Raw genomic sequence first — 25004 nt, 5'->3', positions numbered from 1 at the left:
GATTGTTACGAAACTTGGACAGTTCAAGACAATAATCAGAATAATTTATTATAGTGTCTGAGACATACCAATATAGAACACAACGAAACAATGAAATATGCAATTTAAAAAATTAAAATTACAATTAAAATATCAATGAATTGTTACGAAACTTGAACAGTTCAAGACAATAATGTACTGTATGATCAAAAGAAAAAGTTTGAATTTTTTATTTTAATTCTGTATTTTATTGGTAAATTGACACACTTTTAAAGTCAACATTACACTTGTACACAGTGACAGTAGCCATTTGGGACACTTAGACACAGGAACCCCTTAACAATGCTTCTCTTCACTTAATATTGTTCATCTGGAAAAGAAATAACAGGGGGGAAATGTAATCCCATTTATTGTGTATTGTGTGTATCATCAAAACAGTTTGATGGAGATGCTGTGAATACCCTCATCAGTTAAGAAATTATTGGTATCAATATACCTTTGATCCCTTAATTGAAAGGTCAATGTATAAATACCACAAATAAATAAAGCAACAAACAATCAGTCAGTCAGGCATAAAACTGTCTGAGAGGGTTCTTAATCAATAATTGAAAGTATATAAAAAGTATTGTTTGAATTTGTATTTATTTTATAAAGAAAAATCTTAAATAAACTTTCCCAGAACACCAGGTGCATATTTTATGTTTACCTTGGCATTCAGATAATAATGCCTTTTTATCATCTCTATACTCATAATTAAATTAGCAATTCACATCTATAAATAAGTTCAAATATCTTTGTGTTACAGGGAATGATTGATATGTATATCTTTGAAAGCTCAGTTTATATTTGTGCTCTGAGGGCATAGAAAATAATAGTCTCATTGATTCGTATCTTATATGCATAATAAACTTGTTTCTTTTTTACAACCATTATATAATTCTTGAAATAAATTTTGAACATGGATTATTGTAATGTCCCTGTCAAAATCATCTTTTATTTTAGTCTGTTGCAAAATATTGTGGTTTAAAAAATAGATAGAGGCGTGACCTTACATCAATTGTACAAAACAAATAGTTCATTTTAATTGTGTTATCCTGTCTTGAAGTACTAGATCTCCTTGATTTTCAAGGTTCACAAAATTCTTTCTAATGTGAATGGTTGATTAATTCTTTGTCCAGTCCAGGTGTGTATTCAGTGGTCAACAATTATTTACCTGTAATCATTATTGATCTTTAATGTATACAGGGAGAAAAGTACACAAGAAATATTTAATAAAGAATGTCTAAAAGTAGGGTAAGCGATCAATTTACAATTTTCTATTTTAAATGCAAGAATCATGAATGTATTTAAAAATGAAGTCAATGGTGTTCAGAATATATATTTTAAATATTCCTGTCAAGGCCAGGGAAATATATACCAGTATATCCATTGCATATTAATATTGTAATTATGCACAACAATTATTGAAGACATAACATTTGTTTACACTTTGTTATGAATATTTCACAAGTAGTTGGGCCTTGGTTAGTATTTGCCATTGAGTGCTTTTGAAATAAATGCTGATGATATCTGTTGGGTACATAAATTGTAATGACCAGGGGTTGAAGTCATAAAACTTTGCTCAGTGCTTAGAGCACAAAAATGAGTGCTCAAAACACCAAATCCTGTATTTTGATTGGTTGATTCTCAAGTCTTGAGTACAAAAATCTTGCTAGAAAGTTTTATGACCGTAAGGCCAGATGTATTTTTCTATGCTGTTTTTTACATTCCCTTTCTCATCCCCTCCAACTTCACTAAGTAACTGGTTTATTTGCCGAACCTAAAACTAGTTGACCATAACTGTAAAATCATGCTTACAAATTGGTTAGAAAAAGCTTCTGGAAAAAAAGGTAGACTAGCTGTTACAGTTCCCTGCTCTACAAATACCATTTATTTTGATATCCTATAGACCCCTTTCTATGGAGAATTTACAACATTTTTGTCGAGCCTTCGGCTTGAGTCGAAAAAGCGAGACTAAGCGATCCTACTTTCCGTCGTCGGCGGCGGCGTCCACAAATATTCACTCTGTGGTTAAAGTTTTTGAAATTTTAATAACTTTCTTAAACTATACTGGATTTCTACCAAACTTGGACAGAAGCTTGTTTATGATCATAAGATAGTATCCAGAAGTAAATTTTTGTAAAAATAAAATTCCATTTTTCCGTATTTTACTTATAAATGGACTTAGTTTTTTTTCTGCTGGGAAACATTACATTCACTGTGTGGAAAGTTTTTAGAATTTTAATAACTTTCTTAAACTATACTGGATTTCTACCAAACTGGGACAGAAGCTTGTTTATGATCATTAGATAGTATCCAGAAGTATATTTTAAAAAAAAAAAAAAAAAAAATTTCTGCATTTTACTTTTAAAAGGACTTAGTTTTTGTGCGAGGAAACATTGCATTCACTCTGTGATTAAAGTTTTTAAAATTTTAATAACTTTCTTAAACTATCCTGGGTTTGTACCAAACTTGGACAGTAGCTTATTTATGATCATAAGATAGTATCCAGAAGTAAATTTTTTAAAAAGATAACTCCATTTTTTCTGTATTTTACTTTTAAATGGACTAAGATTTTCTTCCAGTTAACATTACATACAGTCTGCAGTTAAAAATTTCAAAACATATATTACATTCATTAACAATCCTAGATTTTCACCAAACTTGGACAGAAGCTTCTTTATACAGTCAAAAGATAGTATTAAGAGGAATATTTTTATTGATTTTTTTCCTCATTTTTGTTGAGCCTGCGATTTACAGCAAAAGTAGGCGAGACACTGGGTTCCGCGGAACCTTTACAAATTTTTAACATAGAGACTAAAAGAACTAGTTCGAGTTATTTTTAATCCATAACCATTTAACAACAAAAATAGAATGCTTAATTCACTGTATTCTTCTTAAAACTGGAATTCAATATGTAATGGAAGCTATTAAAATCACAGACTGCCTGTATGATTGTAATATTACGTATGACGTATATATAACCAGTGTTGGGTTCTACTATAATGATGTCATAATACTCCAGCAGAAGATAAGAGTTACAAACTACATGGCTCAGAGGAATTATGCTGACTACATTCTATAGTATTGAAGTTTATTTTAATTATATATCTTGTTGTAATGATGGCTTAGAATATGTTTATATCCATCATAGAAACTGCTAGGTTGAGCAAATTATCTATGTGAATTTGAATGGTATTTGTTATTAGCTTCATTTAACCTTGATCGTAGTGACAGAGTTCATTGCCCTTTAAATCATTTCAAATATTGCAAGTGTGTTCACTTTTGTGTTTCAAACTGGTTCCGATTTTTCATTGAAGTAATGTATAAATTTTGTTTCTAACTGGTCCTATATTATTTATTGGAGTGCAGTAGAAATTCTGTTACTATCTGACCCTATGCTTTACAAGAGTACAGTAAAACATTGATAATTCTTCTTCATCATTTTGTGGCAAACAAATAATATAGATTTTGATGTTTTACTAATTAGAGTGAATTGTTTCAGTTGAGGCCCTAGATATTAGAAAATTGCATTAAAATATCAGTTTTCTCCACTTTTTTCTGTAATGCCTAAATAGATTACTAATTTAGGTAATTAATTTATAATCATATTTTAAGAAGTAAATTAAATGGATTAAGCTTGAGTTGTCCTTCTAGTTGAGAGATTTTTTCAATATAAGTAACATCAGAAACAACTCTATTACTATTTAAATTGAAATGCACCAGTCATTCTCTCTCACACTTGAATGCTTTTGTCCATATGGGCATAAACTGACATCTTAAGCTCTGTCAGAAGAAGACATTGTATGATGCAAGCATGTATATGTGCAATACCTGCAGATTGCTTGGTAACTCAGGCAATAATGGCATACAGTATAATATAGATGTAATACATCTATGAGTATAGATTTTGTTTGTTACTGGTTCCAGTTATTATAATATACTCCAATAAATCAAAAGATATAGGTCTACTACATCTCCAACAAAATATATAGGTCTTTTGTAATAAAGATGTAATTTACAAGAGTTCAAAGAAACTGGTCTGATACCCTGTTTTACTACTGTACATTTGAAATATATGTTTTTCTCGACCTGGTCTCCTTTCTTTAAGGATTGACTGTGATTTATTGGAATGTGTTATAGATTTTGTTTCTTACTGGTGCCCCTCACATTCCTCCAGATTTATTGGAACCAGTTATTGATTTTATTGCTGTAGGGTATTGTAACAGTCAATAGCTTTAGATTAAATCTATTGTATTTCTACACAAAACACTGATATATTATACTGTCTAAATAAACACAATAAGAGGACCAGAATAAATCTGCTTATTGTCATCAGCAATGATGGATCACAAACTGTTTACATTGATAATCAAAATATTCCACAGTCTGCATTCATCTGTTTATATTGCTTTCGTTATCCATCTTTATAACTTATGTTGGTAGCACTCAATAAGGTTCAATTTGTTTAATTGAGAGCTTGTATGTATATTTAGTTTTTTTTTGCTCAGTCAGCAGTCTTCACCTTGGACTATGTAGCAGTCTGTGATGTCACATGACATGTGTATTTCCCCTTCCCATCTATGATATAATGGCCTTCTGTGGATGGTTATGTGTTATTAATGACAGTCATTTCTTATGTTTGTCCTGGGGATGTAACTTATAAAAAAAATGATTTTTTTGTTAGCATATATACAGATAAGCAATTATAATCAATATTTTTACCAAAAAAAAAAGAGATTATAGCACGGCTGGGCTGTCCACAGTGGGGAGGTTGATAAAGCAAAATCCACACAGGCTGTTGTGTAGGTGGATCATATAAACACATTAAACAACTAGTATACATAGGATGTGGTAGCGTTTATATTTCAAACATAGGTGGCAACATTTGCATTGGTGAATTTTCCTACTTTTTCTTATTAAAACCTTGACAAGAAAGTGATTTGTGATAGTAGAACTGTTTTAGAAATTGAAGTCAAATGATGGCATATTACTTAAGAAAATCAGAAGCTTTTTTTCAAGGAATTCTTAAAAAATTAGAGGGTTACTGTTTATAAATGCATATTGGTTGTTAAAGACATCTGCTTTAAGTGTTATTTTGTAAAAACCAAATTCACATACATTCTGAAGAATACTCCTTGTTATTTATCAAAACATGAGTAAGGTTTACAAACAATCACAATATTATTTATTAATTCCACAGACGGATGCTTGCTTTGACATTCATTATAACAAAACAATCATACGGAAACATATTATGGATGATGGGAATTCTAGATATCTCCGTGCATATCGTAGCTTTTGTTTGTTGGTGCAAATAGAGCAGATCTGAAGCTCAGACTATTAGTTGTATGAATTACACTCCAGACATTAGTCTATCAAAACTTTATTTACTAGGGGCAAGATGTATATAAATGGTTATCGTTATTATTTTCAAATTGAACCTACGTCATTTGGGGTTTTGTGAATAGTTGTCTCATTGGCAATCATACCACATCTTCTTATTTTTATATACTAAGATTTGAACTTTATGCGCATAAAAATACTTGTGCATCTCAACAGGTGTATTTTAATGATGTTTTTAGTTTGTAGTATTATAGATCATTCCTATGTCAACTTAACCATTGTTGTTTGGAGATGTTTTCCTTATGTATGGACCTTTTATGGGCTATAAACCTTTAAAACTTTGGCTCTATTAGCTGCACTGTAGGAATTCTCAGTCTAAGCAATGCAATACTTTAATCTTTATTGGTTGTTCAGTGAAAGCTCCGAGTGTTTGATACATGTTATTATTTCCAAAATTGTCATTTAATATACAACTTCCTATCTGATCTTACTGTGACAGGAAAAACTGGTAATCTGTAGGTGAATAAAGGTCTCTAACTGTGACAAGAAAACTGGTAATCTGTAGGTGAATTAAGGTCAAAGTCAGAACCTCTTGTTTTTGAGGATATTATTGTGAATTACCATCCTTACTTTTGTCTCTCTCACTCTGCTTAGTTTTTCCATAGTTTCTGTATCACGGCTTTGTAAAAGGGAGCAGATATTATCAGCAACATCATAATGAGATCAGACACATTATCAAGCTTACTTTTGTAAAAAGTAAAACTGTAAGAGAAGGGGGAAAAGACTAGTAATAGAACAATAAACATATTTTGGGGGTTTCTGCATATAGATATTCTATACTTTCTCTGAAATATCCATTGCTTTAAATTGATATTAATCATATATAGGAAAAGAAGGAGCTCCAGAAATAGTTGTAAAATCCACAAGACTTTGCATGGAATATAGTTTGATAATATCGAAATGCTGCATATCTAATTAGAGGCATAGATTTTGCATTAAGTATGGTATATATATGCATTTAATATTGCCAAAGACAAGAAGCAGTCATGCAAGAGCCCTGTGTTAATGAAGCATATATTTGAAAAGCTTTTTATAGTACATGTACTACATTTTCATAACATCCAACAATTGAAGCTACACTCAAAGATACTACAGAATTAATGCATTCTGATGAATACTCTGAGAAATGATCTTAAATCTAACTTTTTTTCTATTTTCAGACAAATAAGCTGAAGACATAACCACAATTATGGCAGGTGACGAAGTGGATGGCCTTGGTCCATCTCGTTGTAGAGATGGAAATTATGGAATTAGCATAGCAGATTTACGAGTAATTAACGAACAAAAAGGATTAGAAGCTGTAGAACATATACAAAGCAAATATGGCAGTGTTGTAGAAATCTGTAATTTATTATTTACTTCACCTAATGAAGGTGAGAACATATTATATATGTATGGAGAATTAAAAGTAAAATTGAGAATGGATTGGGGAATGTGTCAAAGAGACAACAACCTGACCAAAGAGCAGATAACAGCTGAAGGCCACCAATGGGTCTTCAATGCAGCTAGAAAATCCTGCACCCAAAGGTGTGCTTCGGCTTAAAAAAAAAGTCCATCAAAGACTAAAATTGTAATTTGCTGCTTCCCTAGTTTATAGTTTGTAAAATTCTTGGGTAGAATCAAAACGGGTGGAAAATGTCTGCTTTGAGTCACATTGACATGTCTGCCCTAAAATAAGTTAGACTTATTTGGAGTCGTCAAAGTATACAAATCAGGACATAACATAAGCTCTATTTAAAGCTTTTAAATGACCTTGCCCTGGGATAATTACGTTGTAAGCTAGAAAGATAAAAATCTAAATGAGGGTGTGTCTAGTAGGACATAAGCACATGACATTTAAATGTTACTGATCTAAAAATATACATAATATTTGCTTCTAGACATTAAGCATCGACCAATGAGTTATTATTGCTATTAGAAAAAAGCTGCAATATGGGTGTATGGAATAGAAGTTGTTCTTTCAAAGACTCCCTCTGTATAGTGTATTGTGATTGGAGGGGTACTTGCCTCATGTTTAACATGTTTAACAGAAGTTATTGGGCTTGATTGCATGGATAGGTCAAACCAAAGATTTGAAATTAGGTATGTGCTGGTTCTCAGCAGCAGACCAGTTGGTTGGTCTATAACAAAGTTAAGAAAACAGAAATTTCATTTTTTTTTATGAATAAGGGCATTTATGTCATCCAACCCTTTAGTTTTCAGTGTTCAGGCGCGGTTCCAGAGGGGGGGTTCCGGGGGTTGGAACCCCCCCTTTTTTTTGGACGATCAATGCATTTGAATGGGAACATTTAGTTGGAACCCCCCTTTGTCCTGGGTTAGGAACCCCTCCTTTTTAAAATGGCTGGATCCGCCCCTGGTGTTATATTTAATTTATTTAGTAGCTGCTTAGTAGGTTTGGGAATATTGCTGCTCATTAGAATCAAGTTATATGTAGGTCATATAAATACTATGCCATAATGATGTTGATGACAAAATTCTAATCGAGTTTGAATGATTTGACTGTTGAGAATTTGCAGTGCCAGTTTGATTAGATAAGGAAAGGTTTGAAGTTCCCTGTTATAAGACAGAAAATCAATATTGGAATAAATACTCCATGATTCAAACTTGATTTCATTATAATTTGGATACCATGTGATTTATACTTATGAAGCTAAAAATACATTCAGAATATTAAAGATATTAATTTTGGCTTTAACTGTACCCGTAGTTGTCTTTTAGGATTGGTTTTAGGTTTTGATGGGTTTTTGTTTTATTTATGCATATCCCCCTAATGCAACACTGGCTGTAATGATTATTTTTATTTTGATTGCTTAAAGGTCCAAATAGTAGGGCATTTATTCTAGAACTGATGGTCTTTAATTGTATATGCTGGCCAAGACAATTTTTTTACTTTTTAACAAATGTTTGACTTATTGATGTTTTCATTTATTTCTGTTAAAAGTGCTGTGTTTAAAGATTTGCCAGTTAAAGGGAAGCGTGGTCAGTTTATTCAATTTCCCACCATCAAATTGCCGATTGATGTCCTCAAATCTTCAAATACAATCTGTCATCTTCTAAATACATGTAAAAATGTCATTCAGAAGTATTATGGCATGTAAAACAACTAATTTCACAACTTTCATGACAGGTTAAAGTTCTTCAGAAAGATTGTTTCATTAAGGACAAGGCAATTCATGAAAAAAATCTAGGTGTATTAAAACTGGCAGAATAATCTTTATATCAACTTGTGTAGCTATCTAAAAGATGAATCTATTTCCTATGTAAATCTTATAGGATACTAATTACATCTTTCAGTGTCTTTCTCAAGTTATGTTAAGCCCACATATTAAATCAGTTTCTAGTATATAATTATATAACAATGCCATTATTCATATTTGAATGTCTACTTTAGTCTTTTTGTGGAAGTCTGTGGCACTAGTTTTAAATAGCTTGTAGATCTGATTTTAGTTCTGTGTGATATATTTATAACAGTTTCTTCAGACAATTATTGTCAGGCTAATCATGGCTATTGATTTTTATGTCACAATGAAAAAAATCGGCAATCTCAAGGGAGAGTAGTTGAGGATTCCACTGAATAAATCACTTCATTTACATCAAAATGTTTCCTACTTTTCCCATCAAAAAAGTCTTAGTTTACACTTGGCTGAATTGCAGGACATCAATTTTGAATTGTTATAAACCCTGGGTTAATTCCATTGCTTGATTAATGGACTTTGGATGGTTGAAAAATAAGATATGACATTCTCTTGCCCTCGCACCATAGTAATTTAGTCACGTTAATCAGATTAATTATCAGATTGGGATATTTTAAAAGCATAATATAATGTGCATGTTTTATTAATGGGAAAATTAACAGGTATTTATTCTTTATAGAGTGTCATATTATATGATTGATGTTAGATTAATAGTTTGCTAATTTTATGATTCGTGAAAGGGTCTTTTAATTTAATTGATAAATTTTTCTAAGAGTTGTTTCCCTTTTATAATAGTATTATCATTTTATAAAATAACAGTTTTCTTTGACATATACAATGCAAGGATTCTTCTGTTTAGAATATACAATTCCTAATTTTTGTTGTATTTTCCCCATTAAATTCCAGAGTTACATGTAAGAGCTGATCGGGCCAGTGTCCTAATAAGGTCTTGTCTAGACTTCTTTAATTAGGGTTTTGACCTAAATTTCATCAATCACTGATCAGATCGCAGATTTGCATATGTTTACTATGACATGACCTTTTTAGAATATATATAACAGAGACAGAGTTTAGAGGGTTTTACTGATCATGAATATATAATAGTTTGAGCAGGGCTATAGTCCTTGTTTTATCATGTAATATAATCCTAAAATATACTTTTTGTAAAGGACCTACGTATTGTTGTTTTATATTATATACTCTTTAAATATACACATTGTAAATATTTATTTGTATGTTTTTCAGGATTATCAGGAGCACCCGCTGATTTAGAAGATAGAATAAAGTGTTTTGGTTCTAATGTAATACCACCTAAACCTCCAAAATCATTTTTACAGTTAGTGTGGGAAGCACTTCAGGATGTGACTTTAATTATTTTATTAATTGCTGCATTAGTTACTATAGGTTTATCATTTTATCCTGCTGGAGATGACGGAGGTGATGGTAAGTACATCTGCACTGGTCAGTTGGTCATTTTAAAAAGATGAACTCTTGTAAACTTAGAATTAATTATAATGATATATTATTCTGGCCACCTTTAAATCTATGTCCTACATCCATAACTTGTTACCATGTTTTTGTAGCCATGTAAGAAATTGATGGAACAAAACTTCATCGAAATGGAATGTACTGTGGATTCATTCATTTTCGTGGGTATCAATTTTCATGAATTGAGGAAAACTTGCATTTTTGTGGATATGTGATTTCTAGGTTTTGCAAATTGCTCTGTACCTTTAGAAAATTGTAATTTGTTGAACATTTGAAATCATGGTTCATCTGTAACCATGAAACCCACAAAAAAGTGAATAATAGTGAATCCACAGTACTAGTTTTCTAAAATGAAGAAAGAAGGTGAAAGATTATTTTTCAAGAAGTTGTTTACATTGTATACAGTTTTGTCTATAATCTACTTTTGACAGAGGAAACTGTATAGTACACATGTACTGTTCCAACCAGAAACTTGAATCCAACCGACTCCAAAAATAAAGAACTTAAGTGCCATTAAAACTCTATTCACAACTTTCTGAAACATTATTACACTCAAACCAATACTAAAATGGAGATTGGTTTTCCATGTTGAAAATTATTGTGATGTATATTTTTAATTCTTTCCCCTGATAGACAGAAAATTGAAAGTACTTTGAATATAATAGAATTTGATGTTATTTTGAGTTGGATTGCTCTGGGGAGGATCCCTCAAGTCAAATGTATTGAAGCATATTCAAATCTTTTCCACATTAACTAACACATTAACATTATTGATGGAAATTCTCCCTAACCACATGAAACTTGGAAAATCTGCACGGTATATATGTAAAAAACAAATCGATAGAAATGCATCCAGAAATAAAATGTCAATCAATTGATGTAACGAATGAAATAATTCTAATGTCTGCTTCCAAAACAACAGCGGGAGAGAGATGGTAGTCCCGCCATTAACAATATTCAGTATCAATTAATATCTGTTCGATGAGAAGCAATCCTGTTAGATCTGTATCCAGTTTGTTAATCATATTGTAACTGATGGTTCGATCAGCTGAAAATTAAGTTGCCGTTGTGTGAAAAACGTAAGGTAGAATTTAATCAATATGTGTTCCTAGTCTTCATCAGCTCAGATTTGTAATTATTCAACAACGGCTTTTAAAGTAAATTGAATCAACGATTCACCTTGATGTAATCTTATTTTCTTTGTTTAATTTGGCAGTTTAAATAATGAAATACGACATGAGTGCTTCTCCGTTATTTCTTAACCGTAGTACTGTTTACTATATAAATCTAGAATAGTACTCAATCAGATTGACTTTAGATATTTTATGCTACAGGTTTTGATATCTGCAAACAACAAGATGCAATTTATGCAAAGTAGACCCCTACATGCTTTATTTCATGAAAAATGTCACGCTCACTGGGTACTATGAATTCAATGAAATCGTTGATCAGAAATTGAAAGTTTGGCAGGTCAAATTGAACATCTCAACATTATAATATTCCAAACCATATATCAAATCTTTCAATAAAACAGAAGCTGTTTAACACTGCGTGAGTGGAGAGATTATAATCAACTTCATAAAAGAAAAGATTGATTTATTAATAGAGATATTGTTTAATAATGTCATATTTAATCTTAAGAGACTTTGAAGTCCAGAGCTGTAGTTAATGTTGTTTTAAAGGAGACTGCTTGGAAGGTGCAGTTATTTAGCATCTTTTATATAAATCTTTATGCTACATATTCTTTTATTCCTATTGAAAAAATAGTGAGTATCAAAACAATCATCCCATTTTCTGTTTACGAGAGTTCCTTTCACGTTTGAAACTGACTGCCATGTATAAATAGTCATTAAACAATAACATTTCACTAAGACCAGTCTGTCAGTAAGCCTCTGTATTGATAGGATTATTCTTATCAGACCTAGTAATATATGTAAAATCCTTTAAATAATTAATAACTGTAGTCATCATCAATACACCATCACAATCTTAGTCTGGTGACGTCATTCAAATTATCAATATCATCATTATATAGAACGAAGCGATTTTCTTCTGTCTGTACATTGCTTTTATTACTTTGTATAGTGTCATTTTTATACTCTGTTTCATAATGCATTCTCAAAATGAATATAAATGCAAATACGTTTCATTTAAAAAGAATTATTGTTGCATGACCTCAACTACTTGAAAAAAATCATTTTCCGATGACTATAGTCCTTTAAATTATCAAACTCAAATATTTAGTTAAAAGAGAAAAAAGTTTGATATTCATCACAGTATTTCATATTAAATGAAATCATAGCCCCACTTAAAGCCTGAGGGACTTGGTGATATACTGAAATGACTGTCCTTCCGTGGTCTGTCCATCCTTTTGATGTCTGGTGGCTTCTATTTAAGGCTTGCTTTGATATTTGGTCTGGAACTTTATATTGTTGGGTTTTACTTTGTAAGTAACTTTTAGATAGATCTGCCATCATGTTATTAGCTATCTGTGACCAAATTTTGAATTTTAAATGTTTCCACATTACACTTGGCAAGGATTTTCCCTCATGGCCAATGTAGGAATATGCTAAATGCATTACATTTTTTGCAATTTTTTTCCTTTTAATAAATTTGAAGATAGTGTACATCGAAATCAAATTTATTAAATGAAATTGGATTGATAACAGATTTGACAATTATTGCGATGTATGATTTTCCAGGACATTTTGTTGTCCTTGAAATGATTATATAACTGCATAACAATAAATGTTTCAGAAATATCCATAAGTATGATTGGCAGACGACAATTGCTAGGCATTCCAAAATTATATCATATTTCCCAATAGAATTCATCATTTATGGCTGCACATTCTCCAAATGACAATGTCACAACAACGCATAGGAAAACAAATGAAAAGCATTATTGAACCCAAATTTTATGCTTTCTAGCATAAAAATATGATATTATTAGAAATGAATGAAATTGAGAATGGAAATGGGGAATATATGTTAAAGAGACAACAACCTGACCAAAACAACCGAAGTCCACAGTTGGCGTTCAATGCAGCGAGAGAAACTCCCTCAACTGGAGGCTTTCTTCAGCTTGCCCTTTTACAAAAATGTAAACTAGTTCAGTGATAATGGACATCATACCAAACTCCAAAATATACACAAGAAATGCATCTTTTTTGTAATTTTATAAGGTTGTAAAAGCAGTGATCATGACAACATTTTTAGAATGAAGGGCTTCTTTGCTTCAACTATAATGTGTGTAGGTCAACACTTTTACTCCCCAACGAAATTATAAAAAGAATCTTTTATTAATAGGTACTGGGTACTTATTAACCCTCAATTGAAATGGCAGATATAAGGCACCTGATATTGCACAATTTATTACAAGAAGTTTGTTTTTTTAGATATAACAAGTGTTCACCTACTTTAAACTACTTTCAGGGAGTGATTCTTCAGAGCAAGAGGCAGGATGGATAGAAGGAGTAGCAATTTTAGGGGCCGTTATAGTTGTAGTATTAGTAACAGCATTCAATGACTATAGAAAAGAACAACAATTCCGTGGACTGCAAAGTAAAATAGAACATGAACATCAATTTTCTGTGATTCGTGGAAGCAAAGATATGCATATTCCCGTAGGAGATTTAGTTGTAGGAGATATTTGTCAAGTAAAATATGGTATGTATTGATATACAGTAGGAGATTTATATGTGGGTCAGTCGTAGTATAGGCTATTTCATACAGTGATATGCTTCTTCAGTGTTACTCCCAGGGCTTTTAGCATCTTTTGCTGCAGACAAAATAAAAAATCTGGTTTTCAGTATAATGATTCTTCCAATGCATGTGTGTTGTAAGCTTGACCGTTGACATATAAATATCTTGAACTATCAAAAATGTTGTCAAAATGATAAGAATCATCTTGAACTATCAAAAATGTTGTCAAAATGATAAGAATCATTCAGATTCTAATGTGAGGATTGCAGTCCAATATGGAAATTAAATAATTGGATAGATATTTATTTTGTTTTTTGTGTATTAACATCAGTAATTATATAAAACATGCCAATGCTTAGAGTGAACTATGATTTAAGGACAAATTATTCAGAGATAATTATATTACACATAGAAAAACTTGATACAATGAAATAGATCATTTATAGTTTTCTTCAACAAAGTTGAGTAATGGCGTCCATGTCATGTGTGTAAGTTATCAATTTGTTTCGGTTCTCAGATTCTGAAAGAAAAACAAACAAATAAGAAAATGGAAGGATAAAATTTACAAAGTTTAATCAACCACCTTCTAAAAATAGGTCACTGTGAGTTTATCTGATGTTCCATTGACCTAGATATAGATTGATACTTCTAGATAAAATTGAGAATGGAAATGGGGAATGTGTCAAAGAGACAACAACCTGACCAAAGAAAAAAACAACAGCAGAAGGTCACCAACAGGTCTTCAATGTAGCGAGAAATTCCCGCACCACGGAGGCGTCCTTCAGCTGACCCCTAAACAAATATATACTAGTTCAGTGATAATGAACGCCATACTAATTTTTAATAACAATAACTTGATACATTTTTGTTAAATTTTTATATCTAACACAGTGCCACAAGATAAATGGAAGACTTTTTATAGAATACCATAAGAATGTTTACATAAAAATTGATATACATTTAACTTACTTATTAGGAGACATTTAAATTATCAAAAGCCAAGTTCTTCACTGAAATCAATTCAACAATTTTATAAACAGACTAAAGTTTATATTAACTGAACATATTTGACCTTACAGAGAATTCAAACAAGTAGCAAATATAGTGCTTAATTATAACGTCAATAATATGGCAGAAATGTCTAGTTATCAAATAGTTATTAATAGACATGTGTAAATTGTCAGAAATAAGTCATGATACAATACACACAGCACCATTGAAGTGAATGGTACAGACAATATTTTTTAAATGAAATTGAATACAAGATTAATGTTCATTGGGGAATAGTATTTGGAAAAGTTGGACAGAAAATAAAATGAATGAGGGAAGCTGGCAAACTAATCAAAAATGACAGATTACTCCCCCTTATCAAAATATCATTATCTCATCATTTATAAAGTAGCTTTCTGACAAAAATCATTTGCTGCTTACAAATCCGTGACATAATAACACATACTATGAATAAAAGGAGTTTTAGGTACATCTTTTTTTACAGTAATGCACTTTAACAAAAAAGATTGATGGATAGAAGGATTGATTGTTTATGTCCAGTTACAAATATTTCATGCGTATCAGGAAGAGTAAATCATGTTGATTGATATGTATTTATAAACCCTGCTTTGTACTAGACTAACATGCTGGTAAGCTGTTTAACATGCTACTTCACAAGGTACCAGTCTGCAGGAAGACATATCACCCTACCAAACACATTATTCTATCTCAATCAGACAAGTTGTTTAGTAGCAGAGGAGCAGCAAACACAAGTTTGGGTTTAGTTTGACCCAACCTTGGAGCAAAGACTCTGCACTAAGCATTTAATTAAAGCAGATATACTGTTTGATGTATTTTCATATCGCTTTCTGGTCAACTTTTCTGTTTACCTAATACTTATATAATATAGTCTTACACATGATGGCCATGCATGAAATGAATTATAACTATGTATGAAATTTTCAATAGGAACTACAAATCAGAGCTTACTAAAATTGTAGTAGGGGCTATTGTTAGTCAGCAGTAACAAGAAACCTTTTATTCCCTGATCCATGCATTGATATTAAAAAAGTAGTTCAACCCTGAAGTATTTGGATGTCCCTAGTTAGAAACCATGTCAGTTGATGTCTGTTATATATGATAAGTGTTTTTTTTAAAGATGTAGTATTTTTGTGATGACAGATATTTATAAGTCTATAGAGACAAAATGTTGACCTAGATTTAGTTTGTTTTGATTTGTGTTATTGGGTTGCTTTCTTCATATCTGTTAAATTGGGTCACAACCAGTTAGTTTTATTTATCATTATAATCACTTAGATTCTATCAAATCAGACAAAAAAAATGAATTAGTGATGTCTTATCCCAGTAACACTGAGCAACTGAGTAACAGTCAGTGACAGATCCAGAGGAGGGGTACTTTGGGTTGGAACCCCCCTTTTTGGCCGAACAAAGGAACATATACATTTGTAGTTGGTGCACCCCCTTTTATCCTGGGTTGGGACCCCCCACCCCCCTCCACCCCCACCCAGCCTTTAAAATGGCTGGATCTGCCCCTGAACATTAAATAGCTCAATTAGCTGAGTGTTATTTAAGCCTGACCTCATCTTTTCAGATTGTATAGAGTTGTTGTGTTACTGACTCTTTGATCTATACTAAATCTCCTTTTATTGGTACCAATGCCAGTCTGTCCTATCACAGATCAGGATATTGTATCTAAATGTCACACTCCTGTCACCAATGTTTGTTTGTCAGGAATTGAAAACTTTTGACATTTAGATTCTTCATTGAATTTGAGAATCAATAATCTTATTTGTATTTTCATTTCTGAAAATAAAAAATGTTTGTGATTTTCCAATTGTTGAATTATTTGTCATTTGTGTGTGGGCGTGTTGAGGCATACTGTAGTTTGTGTTCTGGATTAATGAAGACATGTTAACATACTGAGTTATATAATTGTGATTGACAAGTTGTCAGATTTCAGGTTTGGAACACTGCTTTTCTCTGAGGCTTTTCACTTCTCTTAACATCAGGATATATGCATTTCAAATAAGATTTTTTTTCATAGATTTAAAAAAAAAAACATCATCATGTATATATCAACTCAACTCAACATGTGTCTTAAAAATTAACTATTAAGTCTTTCTTTATCCAAATATGGTTTTATTTGTATGCCCCATTTATGGGCATTATGTTTTCTGGTCTGCGTCCCTCCGTCCGTTCGTCTGACCCGCTTCAGGTTAAAGTTTTTGGTCGAGGTAGATTTTGATGAAGCTGAAGTCAAATAAACTTGAATCTTTGTACACATGTTCCCTATGATATGATCTTTCTCATTTTAATGCCAAATTGGAGATTTCCCTCCACATTCACGATCCACTGAAAATAGAAAATGATAGTGCAGATGGTGCATCAGTGTAGTCGGGGACATTCTTGTTAATACTGAAATGTGAAGTCACAGTTACAAGTTAAGTCCAACAATCCTGTTTTGGAAAGTGTGTCATGCAAGAGGTCACAAATGTAATATATCTGTGAAAATACTTGTTCTTCAATTGACAACTGAATCTTTATAAGCTCAGAGTTTGTCAATATTGTTTTAATTTTTGAATCACATTTCAATCATGCTGTTCAGAGATAGATTCCATCTTCTTAATAAATGACACACTGAACTAGTATCAATGGTGTAAAAGTACAGGAAAATAAATGACACACTGAACTAGTATCAATGGTGTAAAAGTACAGGAAAATAAATGACACACTGAACTAGTATCAATGGTGTAAAAGTACAGGAAAATAAATGACACACTGAACTAGTATCAATGGTGTAAAAGTAATAAATGACACACTGAACTAGTATCAATGGTGTAACAGTACAGGAAAAGATAAAACTATAATAATCAGTGGAAAAAAACTTTACTTCTAAGATTGACACAAAACATGCAAAAATAACTAAAAGTGTAAGACAAAAATTAAAGATCCTAAAGTACTCTTGTAGATTAATGTCAATAATTAACATTTAGAAAAACTTATCAATCAGTACACATCCAATGGATTAAGTGTAAAGATAAAAATAACACAGTAAAACATGATCTTGTGCAATGCCAAAAACCTCCCAAGCATATGAAATTTAAAAAATATTGGAGTGGCAAGCATCCAAGGGATTTCTTTAAGTCACTCTAGCATTGATGTAGCTTAGACTTTAGATAGAATACTACAATAAGTAAATTAACCAGTCCTTGCCTTTGTGATTGATTTGATGGAGGAAAATTGTTTGTCATAACTACTGCCCCTTGTAGTATCAGTCAGAACAAATTATAGATAAAGTAGAGCTCCTGATCGATAGTGCTTTAAAAAGATTTAGTAAAGTCATTGATCTGAGAGGAGACAATACTAGCTGTAGAGAAAACAATAGTCAATTAGGTATAGATGTGATCATTGATTTGTATGGTATTAGGGGGTTACTCATATTAATTAACTTCCTGCAATGTCTAAAACTTTTATTTCCCTAATTTTCCTAACAGATTAGTTTTATTACGCTGACAGAAATTTTTCTGATAATATACACCCCTGAAACAACTTCACAAAACTAAAAAAAAATATGCTACTTTTAGTTGCAAATGTTTGGGCATATTGGCTATTAGGTAATATGTGCACAATTTAATCAATCTAGTCTTCAATATTATATCCTAACATTTTCGGTCTAATATTTGTTATTTGTTTAGATGTGCACAATTTAATTAATCTAGTCTACAATATCTTTACATTATTTCTCTGATATTTGTTTTAGCCTAATGTGAAAAAACACCTTCATGGTCTTTATCTAATAGTTATACAGTGATCTGTATGAACAGTCTATGACATTTTCTTGTTTGTAACACTCCTGCTTCAATGTATATATATATTGGTAATGTCCAGATGAGAGGAAATAGTATGTAAATAGGAACTCTACCCAATTGTCCACTTGACTTTATCACTGAATCAATACCAATGTATTATCATCATTTATCTGAACTGTCAGCGTGGAAGAGAATCGTGCTTGACCATTTGTTACTTAGAGAAATCTTCAGATTAATGACTTAGTGACCATCTTGTGATAGAAATTAAACATTATCTGTATAATATTCCTTCAGAATCAGAATTTTGACACAAGTTTTCCCTAGTGGTTGAGGACATATTGTTTTTATGTATTGATACAATGTTTTACATAATTATATTGTGATTTGGTATTCATATACATCTTTATTAATATTGATTAACGTTAAATAAACATCCTGAAGGAATTCTGTGGAGAGAAGAAAAATCTTGGCATCAGCTTTCAGTATTTTGTCACAGAATATGAAAAATAAACAGTTTCTTGGAAACTTTGTATGCTTGTTGATATGTTTCCATGGCAATAGGGAGTTTATTTTTTTGTTGAATAGATGCTTTTCAGACTACAATTTCCGTTATGTAGTTTTAGTGAACATTATACAATGTTTATATTAATTTTCCCAACTAAACCATACCTTATCACTGAGGTTGTGAGTTGGATGGCAAGGTGCATTTGATCTTTACTGACTACGACTGCCAGTTTTCTTGCATAATGTAGACAGTTCAAAACAAGTACCAATACTTATGCTAGCAACAAAAACTGGAAGAGAAAGTAAATCTAACATTCCTCTGGTATCTTGTGTGAGAAAGTGTTTCTTGTATTCCTCTTGTATCTTGTATGAGACAGTGTATCTTACATTCCTCTGGTATCTTGTATGAGAAAGTGTTTCTTGCTTTCCTCTTGTATCTTGTATCAGAAAGTGTTTCTTGCATTCCTCTTGTATCTTGTATGAGAAAGTGTTTCTTGCATTCCTCTTGTATCTTGTATGAGACAGTGTATCTTACATTCCTCTTGTATCTTGTATGAGAAAGTGTGTCTTGCATTCCTCTTGTATCTTGTATGAGACAGTGTATCTTACATTCCTCTGGTATCTTGTATGAGAAAGTGTTTCTTGCATTCCTCTTGTATCTTGTATCAGAAAGTGTTTCTTGCATTCCTCTTGTATCTTGTATGAGAAAGTGTTTCTTGCATTCCTCTTGTATCTTGTATGAGACAGTGTATCTTACATTCCTCTGGTATCTTGTATGATACAGTGTTTCTTGCATTCCTCTTGTATCTTGTATCAGAAAGTGTATCTTGCATTCCTCTTGTATCTTGTATCAGAAAGTGTTTCTTGCATTCCTCTTGTATCTTGTATGAGAAAGTGATTCTTGCATTCCTCTTGTATCTTGTATGAGAAAGTGTTTCTTGCATTCCTCTTGTATCTTGTATCAGAAAGTGTTTCTTGCATTCCTCTTGTATCTTGTATAAGAAAGTGTTTCTTGCATTCCTCTTGTATCTTGAATCAGAAAGTGTTTCTTGCATTCCTCTTGTATCTTGTATCAGAAAGTGTTTCTTGCATTCATCTTGTATCAGAAAGTGTTTCTTGCATTCCTCTTGTATCTTGTATAAGAAAGTGTTTCTTGCATTCCTCTTGTATCTTGTATGAGAAAGTGTTTCTTGCATTCCTCTTGTATCTTGTATGAGACAGTGTTTCTTGCATTCCTCTTGTAATTTGTATGAGACAGTGTTTCTTGCATTCCTCTTGTATCTTGTATCAGAAAGTGTTTCTTGCATTCCTCTTGTATCTTGTATAAGAAAGTGTTTCTTGCATTCCTCTTGTAATTTGTATGAGACAGTGTTTCTTGCATTCCTCTTGTATCTTGTATCAGAAAGTGTTTCTTGCATTCCTCTTGTATCTTGTATCAGAAAGTGTTTCTTGCATTCCTCTTGTATCTTGTATGAGAAAGTGATTCTTGCATTCCTCTTGTATCTTGTATAAGAAAGTGATTCTTGCATTCCTCTTGTATCTTGTATGAGACAGTGTATCTTACATTCCTCTGGTATCTTGTATAAGAAAGTGTTTCTTGCATTCCTCTTGTATCTTGTATGAGAAAGTGATTCTTGCATTCCTCTTGTATCTTGTATGAGACAGTGTATCTTACATTCCTCTGGTATCTTGTATGATACAGTGTTTCTTGCATTCCTCTTGTATCTTGTATCAGAAAGTGTATCTTGCATTCCTCTTGTATCTTGTATGAGAAAGTGTTTCTTGCATTCCTCTTGTATCTTGTATGAGAAAGTGATTCTTGCATTCCTCTTGTATCTTGTATGAGAAAGTGTTTCTTGCATTCCTCTTGTATCTTGTATCAGAAAGTGTTTCTTGCATTCCTCTTGTATCTTGTATAAGAAAGTGTTTCTTGCATTCCTCTTGTATCTTGAATCAGAAAGTGTTTCTTGCATTCCTCTTGTATCTTGTATCAGAAAGTGTTTCTTGCATTCATCTTGTATCAGAAAGTGTTTCTTGCATTCCTCTTGTATCTTGTATAAGAAAGTGTTTCTTGCATTCCTCTTGTATCTTGTATGAGAAAGTGTTTCTTGCATTCCTCTTGTATCTTGTATGAGACAGTGTTTCTTGCATTCCTCTTGTAATTTGTATGAGACAGTGTTTCTTGCATTCCTCTTGTATCTTGTATCAGAAAGTGTTTCTTGCATTCCTCTTGTATCTTGTATAAGAAAGTGTTTCTTGCATTCCTCTTGTAATTTGTATGAGACAGTGTTTCTTGCATTCCTCTTGTATCTTGTATCAGAAAGTGTTTCTTGCATTCCTCTTGTATCTTGTATCAGAAAGTGTTTCTTGCATTCCTCTTGTATCTTGTATGAGAAAGTGATTCTTGCATTCCTCTTGTATCTTGTATAAGAAAGTGATTCTTGCATTCCTCTTGTATCTTGTATGAGACAGTGTATCTTACATTCCTCTGGTATCTTGTATAAGAAAGTGTTTCTTGCATTCCTCTTGTATCTTGTATGAGAAAGTGATTCTTGCATTCCTCTTGTATCTTGTATGAGAAAGTGATTCTTGCATTCCTCTTGTATCTTGTATAAGAAAGTGATTCTTGCATTCCTCTTGTATCTTGTATGAGACAGTGTATCTTACATTCCTCTGGTATCTTGTATAAGAAAGTGTTTCTTGCATTCCTCTTGTATCTTGTATGAGAAAGTGATTCTTGCATTCCTCTTGTATCTTGTATGAGAAAGTGTTTCTTGCATTCCTCTTGTATCTTGTATCAGAAAGTGTATCTGAAATTTGTTGGGTATCTTGTATGGAATAATCATTCAAGAGGTGCATACACATTCATATGGTATGTTCTATTTAGACAGAAACTGAATGCTTCCCATATCTGGCATAAAATATTCTGTGATGAGGTAGAATCGTATGTAAAGCTTACATTTTCAGTAAGATTTTGTCTTGTGATAGTCACATTTTTTGTATATCTCTAGTACATTTAAGTCACTTTTTAAATGATGTTTTGTTGGGAAAATGTATTGAAATGTTGATTTTTATGTAGTTTTGATCTTTAGAAATTTTTGAACATTAACATCATAGAGTTGTAGATTAAATCATTAGATGCCATTATTCTAAACAGTTTGTGATCGATTCAGACCAAGCTGAAGTCTGTCAATATTTATTGGATTGGAGTTTGTGGCAAGCAGAGTTTTATACAAAAGCAAATCAAATTTTCTACAAGATCTAATTGAATCTGCATTGACATTAGAACTTTCTAAATACATTGTCAGTCAATGTTACTGTCTCAGGTCAGCAACATAAATCTCAGATCAGATGGTGATGGTGCTGGATGCTTCATGAAACATTCGGTCCAGTTGACAATATTATTTACTATTCTTAAAAAAAAGTCACTGGATAATCCATAATAAAATCTTTTTTTGTCTAACAACCATTTTTTGGGTAGTTGAACTTTTTTGATCGAGCATGACTTATAAGTCTTTTGTAGATGAGATTGGCATCTGGCGTACACAATTTTGATCTTGGTATCTGCAATGAGTTTATTTACTGGTTTTGACTTCATCTGAAATTTACACTATATCTCTTTATAATGATCTTACTCCACATGTTTAACTATTGCAAAAAAAAAACCAGTTCTATTAGCTAATTTGAATTCCTGATATATTCCTGATACTATTTTAAAAATATCATTCTGATAATGAGATACCATTGTCTATACACTGATGTAACTGCACTTTACACACTTGTAACATGTTAAAGTTGTTTGGTACAAACCAAACATCTTTCTATCAAGAAACGTGGCCTGTTAAAATCATTACAAATCTTGCTGAGTTCATATTTTTTGTAAAGGTCAAAATTACACAAATCTTACAACACTCATTGTTTATAAAAGACAAAAAGTTGAAAATTCAACCAGTATATTTTAAAGTACCTGTAGGCCTCAAGTTTCCAAAGCTTTACACAGCACTATATCAGGTGGCTACCGGTTGTTTAATTTATTGACAATTACTTATTTTCATTGATGCAAGCAATGAAGAGAAAATGAAGATGTTTTAGCATTAAGTTTAAGTAAGGTTGTATCTCATCCTGATCTGGTGCCAAGATGAAGACCATTTGTATCAGTTATGTTCACTTTGATTGTAATAACAGATTTATCCAACATTGGCTTCTTTACATTCCATACATATACAGCCAGTTCCTATTGATGTGTAAATCTTGTGCTAAATGTACAACATGTACCAATCAACATTTGAAATATCTGTAGTATCAAATTTTGACTGCAAGTGTAGTTTAACAATAAAATGAAATCATTACAATTTTATTTTATTTGAACAATAAAATGTACGAAAAGGAACATTTGCAGGAATGTTTAGCCACAGCCATCCTTTATGTTTCATAATGCTGAGTTCACTTCCTTTTTAAAAGAAGATGGTTTCTGGAAATATTTCTAGATAATAAAATTTGTATGTCAAGGATTGACAAAAGTCAATATTTCTTGCTTGGCTGGTTGATAAGTAATCTGTTGAATGATGCTGTTATTAAGCTTCTTGCTTGATTTATCAATCTTAATTAATCTGCCTCAATGAACATGTTTAGAGGACTGATTGTGGGCAATGAAAAAAACATTGGAAAATGCCATAGCAACTATTTAGGACCCAAAGCAAAGTTCTAACCTATCAGATTGCAAAGAGCGTCCTTATTGTTGTGATATATTAAGTATAAATTAAAAGAAACAGTAGAAACATTGAAAAATAGTTTTAGATTTTAATATTTCCCATCACATTTTTAAAGAAAGACGCAAATATTTAGTTACATTATGACATATATAGCTCAGACTTTTTATTCTTTATTTTACCATTATGATGACCTATATAACATGGTTGACTGATTTGTATTTTCAGGTGATCTTTTACCAGCTGATGGTATAATTATTCAAAGTAATGATTTAAAGGTAGATGAAAGTTCGTTAACAGGTGAATCAGACCATGTCAAGAAGGGAGAATCAACAAGTCCTATTTTGCTGTCAGGTATACAATTAAGTAATGAAATAAAAAAGAAGATGTGGTATAATTGACAATAAGGCAACTCTCCACAATAGACCAAATGACACAGAAATTAACAATAGGTCACCGTATGGCCTTCAACAATGAGCAAAACCCATACCGTGTAGTCAGCTATAAAAGTGTACAAAAATTAAGAAGATGTGGTATGATTGCTATGGAGAGATCTCTCTTTGTTTTACTTCAGTTTTTGATACAAAGTTCAGGGACTTGGGATTGAGGGATGAAATATCTTAATATAAAGAAGTTTGTTATGAAAAATTTAAACTTCAATTGTTTTAAGTTTGTTTTTATGATTCCTCGAAGACTGATTTAATACTGAAAGGCATCTGTAGCTTTTAAATCAGCTTTAAAAAAAAGAACCATAAGCCACCATAAAAAAAGACAATATTGATCAGTCATTCATTATCAGGGTTAGACATTGACAGTTGTGGCCATGAAATTTAATTTGTACAAACATGGAACCAAATAGAAAAGAATGTGTTGTTAGTCTGTTGTATTAAACCATCTTGTCTTGAGATATTTTCTAACATCGAATACTAGATCAATATTGTTGGCATTATTACCATGTATAACTGACCATTAGACGAAAATCAATAGTCTCCGTACAACGAACAGAAAATGTCAAGAGTTACGATGGAACACTTAGTCTATCAACGCAGTAATGAAGAAATTAACGTTTAAGGGAAAAAATAACTGCTTTTCACACTTACTTGATAGACTGGCATTTTATTTGAAATAAAACAATTTTCAATCTTAAATGAAATTGAATG

At 31.8% G+C, this 25004-nt stretch overlaps 1 protein-coding gene across 15 annotated transcripts in view; it reads left to right on the top strand.

Annotated features, from left to right (window-relative positions):
- Positions 1 to 25004, top strand: part of LOC134680677 (plasma membrane calcium-transporting ATPase 2-like) — a 119907-nt gene that overhangs the window by 44887 nt on the left and 50016 nt on the right. For 14 of the 15 annotated variants that reach the window (XM_063539928.1, XM_063539936.1, XM_063539837.1 and 11 more), the window contains 4 exons: positions 6585 to 6797; positions 9864 to 10061; positions 13542 to 13775; positions 24073 to 24198. In XM_063539928.1, the coding sequence (XP_063395998.1) occupies positions 6614 to 6797; positions 9864 to 10061; positions 13542 to 13775; positions 24073 to 24198 (742 nt within the window). In that variant the 5' untranslated portion in view covers positions 6585 to 6613. Of the gene's footprint in view, positions 1 to 1250; positions 1273 to 6584; positions 6798 to 9863; positions 10062 to 13541; positions 13776 to 24072; positions 24199 to 25004 lie in introns of those variants that run through there. The other variant, XM_063539919.1, reaches the window with a different exon arrangement.

The sequence above is a fragment of the Mytilus trossulus genome, chromosome 1, assembly GCF_036588685.1.
Source record: "Mytilus trossulus isolate FHL-02 chromosome 1, PNRI_Mtr1.1.1.hap1, whole genome shotgun sequence".
Classification (NCBI taxonomy): domain Eukaryota; kingdom Metazoa; phylum Mollusca; class Bivalvia; order Mytilida; family Mytilidae; genus Mytilus; species Mytilus trossulus.
This window is presented reverse-complemented; position numbering and strand designations above follow the sequence as displayed.